The sequence below is a fragment of the Herpailurus yagouaroundi genome, unplaced genomic scaffold, assembly GCF_014898765.1.
Source record: "Herpailurus yagouaroundi ecotype Mexico unplaced genomic scaffold, PumYag 163, whole genome shotgun sequence".
Lineage (NCBI taxonomy): Eukaryota > Metazoa > Chordata > Mammalia > Carnivora > Felidae > Herpailurus > Herpailurus yagouaroundi.
This window is the reverse complement of record NW_024412404.1, coordinates 42251941-42259311: the sequence shown is the minus strand read 5'-3', so window position 1 is coordinate 42259311 and position 7371 is coordinate 42251941. Positions and strand designations below refer to the sequence as shown.

Genomic DNA, 7371 nt, shown 5'->3' with positions numbered 1-7371 from the left:
GGGAAGAGGGGAGGAAAGGGAAGGAGGCTGACCCTGGGACTATATGAGGCAATGGGCGATCCCAGAGGGGACGCCACAGAATGATGGTGTAGAGCAGTGTGCCTACCTCTGAAGACATCTTGGGTGGATTTCTTTTGTTTTTACACAAAAAAGAAATCGCTTTAGGAAGAACAAAACAAAGAGATATTTTCATCTGCTAATTGAATTCAGGGGCTATAATCAGTGTTTGAAAACACCCAGGGATTATGGTGATTTATAGCTAGGACAGGAATCTGCTGGGCCCTCGGCTTTGTCCAATGTACAGAGAGGAGCCTGCTGGGAAATCCGGATGCAAGTGAAAATACTGCGGGAAAACCCATTTATGGTCCAAGAGGGATACCAGGGCCAGGCCAGGTGAGGCCATCTGGGCTGTGACCGAGGGTGGGGCCTTCCCTAGGCCCCTGAGGTTTGGAAACCCCATCTCACCTCGCATGTCCCCATCACCACCTCCTCCCCGGACCCTCCTAGAATTTGTAGGCCCAGCCTAAGCCCTCTTTTCCAAGAAGTACTCCTGGACTCCATCCTCCCTCACTGACCTCAGCCTCCTCTCAATTTCCTGCCTCCCTCCATACTTAAACCTGCTGGAGGTTTATTGGGGAAGGTACTGCTTTGGGCATCAGAACACCCTGTTCAAATCCCAGCTCTGCCACAGCCCTACGCGGGCAAGCCAAGCCTTCCGTGGGTCTCAATTTTCTCCCTGACAAATGGGGATGAAAGGAAAACATTCTGTCCGAGGCCAGCTGCTGAGCGATTAAATGAGATAGCTGGATGGGAACCATCTCGGCAGATGGAAAGGATCCTCTGACTACAGCATTAAACAATTTACTGTCTTCTCTTGGAGATTGTGATTGTGTCTGGAGGGTTTGCTTTGTCTAATTTCTCAGTGAGGCTGGCGCTGTCTATGAGAGCAAAGCTGGGTCTATCCTTCATCTAACAAGTTAACCTTCCCACCACTCTCCCTTCCCAACCCCCCAAATAATGCTTGGTGTCCTCCCCACGCCAGACACAAGATTCTACTCTGGAGAGAAATCCAGGGAGGTAAGAACAGATTCACCCTCAAAGTCTTCCCTGTCTTGTGCAAGACATATGGATGGGCCAAGGCTCAGCCAATGCCTCAGGGCGGAGAGAAGCACAGACACCATGTGGTGGAACCCAAGAAACGGAGAAGAGAACTCAGCTCCAGAAGGCTTCACCTCCAGGAGGAGGTGGCTTGCAAGCTGGGCCTTAATGCCAGAATGCGATTTCGGGGGGACTGTAGGAAAAGGCATTCGTTGCTAGGAGAGGGGAAAGCAAGAATGCTGCCCCCACTGCCTTTACCCAGCCCCCTCCCAATAAGACTATAACCTTTTTCAAGAGTGGAGACACTTCTGTCTCCCACCATTGGCCCAGCCCTGGGCCAAGCCCTAGTAGTCCCACACTCTTTCAGACGAGAAGACTGAGGCCCAGACAGAAGTGTCCAGGCTGGAGTGCAACCTCAGGCTTTGGGACTCCAGGGCCTTGAAGTGTGAGGCCCTAAGGATATCAGAGCAGCAGGCAGGTATTCACTTGAACCTGGGGTTAAGCTTTACCCTCTCCAGGATGGGTGTGGATGACTGACAGTCATTAGTCCCGTAACTGCTTCACGTAACTCTGCTTTTTAAGCAGAGTTCTTCTAAAAGAACCCTGAGAACAGTTGTTTGTTATTACCTACCCCTATTTTACAGATGAGGAAACTGAAGTCCCACAGTTAGTACAGGATGAGGCCAGGAATCCCACCTGGGTCACTCTGACTCTGTAGCCCAGGGGCATAACCACTGCCCTTCCTTTGCTGGGAGGTCAAGGCCCTTCCCTGAAAGTGCACCCATTTCACAAAGGGAATTATCCTTGGGCGGCCTCGGCTCCCTTCTCCACTCACGAAGACTTAGAGGAGCCTGCTTTTGGGCTCTTAACTTGTCCATGTGAATGTAGAAACACTTTACTGAGTTGAAAAAACAGAAAGTTCCCAAACTATTAATTAATAAAAACAGCCTCCTGATGTTTGGAACTCCACAGAAAGGCTTCTGACAATTACTTGTTTTTACTTTCACTGTCTTTTTTACTGAAATAAAGGTGTTTTGAAAAGAGCTTCACTGTTTCTAGGCTCTGAAGCCAGAAAGGAAAAAAAGTGAAAAAAAAAAAAAAAAAAAAAAGGGTTTCCAACCACCTCCGTGGCATTTTTCTCTGCAGGGAGACGGGGGCAGGGACGGGAAGTGGAAAGAGCAAGCACGGGCTGAGCACTGACTGGATACCCAGGACTGTGCTGGGCACTCTGCTCACAGCCTCTTTAACTTAACTTCCTCTTCCCAACAGCCCATTTTATAGATGGGAAAGCTGAGGCTAATGCAGGCTCTGCCTGGCAACACAGCCATTTTGCCCGTGAACTGATTTGTACCCAGAGTCTACGTACGCACATGCACGTGCACTTGCCAGCACGTGCACGAGTGAGCAAGGTGAGAGCCATCCTGGACTGGGAGTCAGGTGACCTGGATTCTAGTCCCAACTCAGCCACCAACTCAGGAAGCCTGAGACTCTCCAAGGCCCCTTGCAGCGCTGGCATTTGAGAATCCATGTGTGCCCTCCTGAGAAAGCCTGGCTCCTCCTTGCCTCCCACGGGATGTGTGCCCGCTCACCCCCCTGAAGCAGCCTCACTCACCCCGGGCACCCAGGAGCAGCCAGAAAAGTCTTAGCCACCCTAGTGCCTTCTGCCCTCCCCTCTGCCTTATCCCTTTCACCCACATCCCTGCAAGAAGCACTAGGGTGGGGTTGGACTTCCTGGGGGGCTGCAGAGCCCAGGGGCCAGGGGCTCACTTGGGACTTAGTGCTGGCTCCACACCTCACCTGCTGCGTCTCCTGGGGCCAATGACTCAACCTCCCTGAGCTCGAGTCTTGCCTCCCGGGGGCCCACTAACAGAATCTGCCTCCCAGGGATGCTGTGAGAACGGCAATAATGAAGTACCCAGCTCAAGGTAAGTGCTCACTACACTATGGTTACGGAGGTTAATATTCATTACTTCCTGGGAGCGGGGGGTCTTTGAGGCTGCCGTTTATGATGAAGGTTGTGTGCTGCTCAAAGGCACAACCTGAGGGGCCCTGGAGGGCAGAAATCCCACCCAGGTGCCCCTCACCCCAGCTGTGAGTCCAAAGGACGGGAGCACTCTGCAGGGCACACGAAGGCTCCCTGAGCTCTCCCAGTGCCCTCTAGGCCCCGGGGCCCTGCCAGCAGGAGAGGGGTCCCCGTGCGTGATGGGATGGAGCAGCATCACACCTCGGCACCCGGAGGCGTGTCCTGCACCGAAGGGGCACGGGGAGCGGGCACTCACCCAGCAGCTGGACGCCCCGCGTGAGGCCGTAGACGTCCACCAGGGCCCAGAGCGGGTCGGCCGTGCGGACCCCGTTGAAGAAGAGCATGGCAGCTGAGTCGTTGATGCGGTAGAACACGCGGCCCTTCTTGTCCACCCAGAAAGCGATGATGTTGCCCTCATTGGCAAACTCCTCGGGCAGCGCCTTGGCCCAGAAGCCGCTCTGGGACACCAGGTCGGGGCAGGCGTACTTGGGCAGCGAGTCAGGGTGGATGCGGGACGGGTCCTTGCTTGTGAAGCCCAGGCGCAGCGCCCCGCTCCAGCAGCACTGCTTCTTGGTGATCTGGGCGGAGGAGATGGCCTCAGACAGCACCCCGGCCCGCCGGCCTCCCGGCCACTGCCAAGGGCCCCAGGGGAGGGAGTGTGCCCCTGTTGGCAGACCCCTACGGGGAGCCACACCGCCCAGCTGTCCTCCTTCCCCTCCTCTAGGAGCCTTCCCACTGTCCAGTGACAGCTTGTGGCCCCCATGGCCACTCCCATCCCCGGGTCCTTCTTTGTCACACGGGGAAGGTTGAGAAAGGAGGAGGAAGAGGGAAGAGCATGAGGAGGGATGAGGAAGAGCAGAAGGGACGGCCCGGAGGCAAGAGAAGGGCAGGGTGTCGTGGCCGGGACAGAAGACAGTGCTGAGAGGGAAGGGTCGAGGTCCAGGGAGGCACAGAGGGCAGGGAGTGGGAGGGCCCACCTTCAGTCTGACTTGCTCATAGATGAGGACCGGGCGGTTACTGAAGGTGATGGCATTGCAGAAACTGGCCTGCCTCTTGACGGCCTTGTGGCTGAGGTCCATGAGGATCTGGGAGCCCTTGGTGTGCGGGTGGAAGAGCAGTGGCGTGGCCGGGAGCCCCCCGCCGGGCGGCACCGGAGGGCAGTGCTTCTGCTTGTGGTGGCATCGGTGAGCCGGGACAGGGAAGGGGCCCCCGATGGAGTCTGCAAAGGAACAGGCCGCAACGTCAGAGCGGGTGGCAGAGGCCCCCGGAGGGGCAGAGGGCTGGGCATAGCAGGAGCTGCCCGCCGCCCAGGATGTCCACCGTCACTGCAACTCATCCGCTGCCACCTTGGACCACCTGCTGCCATCTCTTGCTATGTCCCACTTCGCCATCTACCACCATTGAGTATCTTTCACCACCTTCCCTGGTCCTTCACCCGTCACCTCCCACTCACCATCTTCTGGATTCTAGTCCATCTCCTGCTACTCACTAGTATCTACCACCATCTGTCTTCCACAGGATGGTGGGCCTGTGCTACCCTTGTGATCAATCAGCATTTACTACCAACACCCACCCCCGCACACTGCCACTCACTACCACCGTCACTTATTTTATTCAGCAAATATTCATTATCTACCGACTGAGTGCCGAGCCCTGTCCTAGGCACTGGACATCCAGGCACGAAACAAACACGGATCCTGTTCTCAAGAAGACACCAGTCCAGGAGAGGAAATACGACACAGACAGGAATCACAATAAAAATGGCAGACAGTGATGAGTGATAAGGATTGGGGGGGGGCAGGTCACTTCTCAGGAAAGCTTCCTGGAGGAGGGGAGGAGGAAGAGAGGGCATGGGGGCTGGGCTGACAAGGCTGAGCCGCAGTGAACACGTGACCGCGGAGCTGCCCTGGGAGACCAGCAAGGTGGGTGCGGCAGCCTCCGCGGCAGCAGCCCCAGGACCACGCCCGCCACTTCCCTCCTTCGGGGCGGCTTCCCTCCACCCTGGGCCGCCTTCCTGCTTTATACCACCCCCAAGCCCACAACATCTTGCACACAGGTAGGCCTCTGCACCCAGGCTTCCTAATGGAACCCGGATCTGCCTCAAGAGCCTCTGGCCAGGGAGGCACGCTGCTTTCTCCTACACACAGTTCTACCTCACCCCACAATGGGATCGAGTACAGGACAGGGCTTGGTCCAGGAGAAGGCACGTTACAAGCACGTAAGGGTGGTGTCCAGGAGACGGGGCAGAGAGAGGAAGCGACATGGACGAGGTATCGCGTGGCCTGGGTCTATCACTGACTGGCTGTGTGACCTTAGGGAAATCACTTCCCTGCTCCGGCATAGGCGGCCTCTACCCTGTGGCTCTAAGACGTGTGTCAGCAGTGCTGGGAGTGTTAATGCAGTCCTGGCAGTTGGGGGCAAGGAAGTGGGGGATGTTCATTTCTTCCCCAAGATCTGTGTCCCATCCATCAGGAAGGGCAGCCCCTGCCCATGCCATCAACTTGAGGAGAGAGACACAAGGAGGATGGGGAAGATGGGGTTGGGGAAGTAGGAAACCACAGAATGTGACAGAGGCCTTCTGGGATGTTTCAGAGTTGGGTTCCTCCATGGCAGTGATTTAATAATGCAGAAAGCTCAGTCCGCATCGGCCTGTCCCCGATGCCTTCTGCTCCCTATAGGGGAGGAAGGGTTTCCAGGAAGGAGAGGAAGACTGGGAGGAAAGGGCGATGGAGGGAGGAATGTCCGGAGCTAGGAAGACGCAGCCTTCAGTCCAGGCCATGTTTGCATCACTTTGCATCACTTTGCATCTTTGCTTCCTTCTTCCCAGAGGGCCCAGACCCGAGTGTCCACAGTCCATGGCTGGTCAGACATCCTGTGTGTGGGAGGTAGGGCTGGAACAAAGAGGAGTTCCCCTTGTTTTCACTAAGGAGAAAAGACTAGAATCACAGAACAGTGCTCAAGGCCTTTGAAGACCACTATGCAATAAACGCGAGAATTGCCCAGAGGAGACCCAGTCAGTCTGAGAAGGCTACCTGGAAGAGGCTGAGTGGGCCCTGGATAGCGCAGAGCAGGGGAGGTCATTCCAGGGAAGGAGACCCTTGGGGTGAAGGGCACAGCGTGGCTACAGGTGACCTACAGGTACCCTGCCTGGGAGAGGTACACATTGGGATCAGGCCAGCTTCAGACACAGCTTGACTCTCAGTTTCAAAAACCATAATAAATGGATTAGAGATTGTGGTAGGTCTATACAGTGGAATACTACTCAGTGGTAAGAAAGGAATGAACTACTGATACGAGCAGGAACATGAATTTCAAAATAATTATGCTGAGTGAAATAAGCCGGTTCTTAAAGATAAGCAAACACAATCCACGGAGTAACCACAGGGCCTCTGTTCCTTTCAGCCACTGCCCCCTGCCCTGCCCACACCCTGTCCCATTTGTCCCAATTTAAGAAATGCACACTAAGCTCTAGTGATAACAAGCAGATTGGAGGTTACCTGGGAAGGGTGGGGGGGAGGGGGAGAGATTATCAAGGGGCATGAGGGAGTGTTTGGGATGACGGATATGTTCACCATCTGGCTTATAGTGATGGTTTCGTGGGTGTATACGTATGTAAAAACCCACCCAATTATATACTCTAAACACATGTGGTTAAACATATGTCAATATAACTCAATAAAGCAGTTTTTTAAACATGCTGAGCCCAGCAGCTTGGAGCCTCTCCCATGGGACTCTTTCCCAGCCTCTGCTCAGAATCCAGGGACCAACTGCAGGACCTCAGCTTCCTTTAAAACACTTCCTCTCCTTCCCACCATCCTGGGTGGGGTCCTACCATCCTGCATAAAGAGCTAGAAAATACTAGCTCTGGGCAAATATGGTGGAGACACCCAGGGACCAGAGACCTAGGCCCTGGGAGGACCATTCCCCGGGGCCTCCCTTCCACAGGCAGAATTTTGGGTGGAGAAGGGTAGCACAGGCCCACCATCCTGGCTGACAGCAGAAAGATGGAGAAGTAAGGATAAGGAAACCCTGGAGCCCGGGGACACAATGTACACCCAGACATGTGGCCTCAGAAAGGCACATTCATGGGCACACACATACACCTGTGAGCACATGAAGGTAATCCAGACCCTACGAGACTTATCCCTTCCCTTATCCCTTAGGCCAGGAATCCCACATTAACACATGTACCATGCACACACACACATTCATGTACACAGAGATGTACAAAACAGTACACATAAATCATA

The 7371-nt window shown here is 54.8% G+C and overlaps 1 protein-coding gene across 1 annotated transcript in view; it reads right to left on the bottom strand.

Moving 5' to 3' along the window:
- Positions 1-4440, bottom strand: part of NEURL1 (neuralized E3 ubiquitin protein ligase 1) — a gene marked incomplete at its 5' end in the record, with an annotated part of 21154 nt that extends 16714 nt beyond the window's left edge. Inside the window, 2 exons of the mRNA XM_040486921.1 lie at positions 3378-3699; positions 4099-4440. Of these exons, the coding sequence (XP_040342855.1) occupies positions 3378-3699; positions 4099-4440 (664 nt within the window). The remainder of the gene's footprint in view (positions 1-3377; positions 3700-4098) is intronic.
- Positions 4441-7371: the final 2931 nt, after the last annotated feature.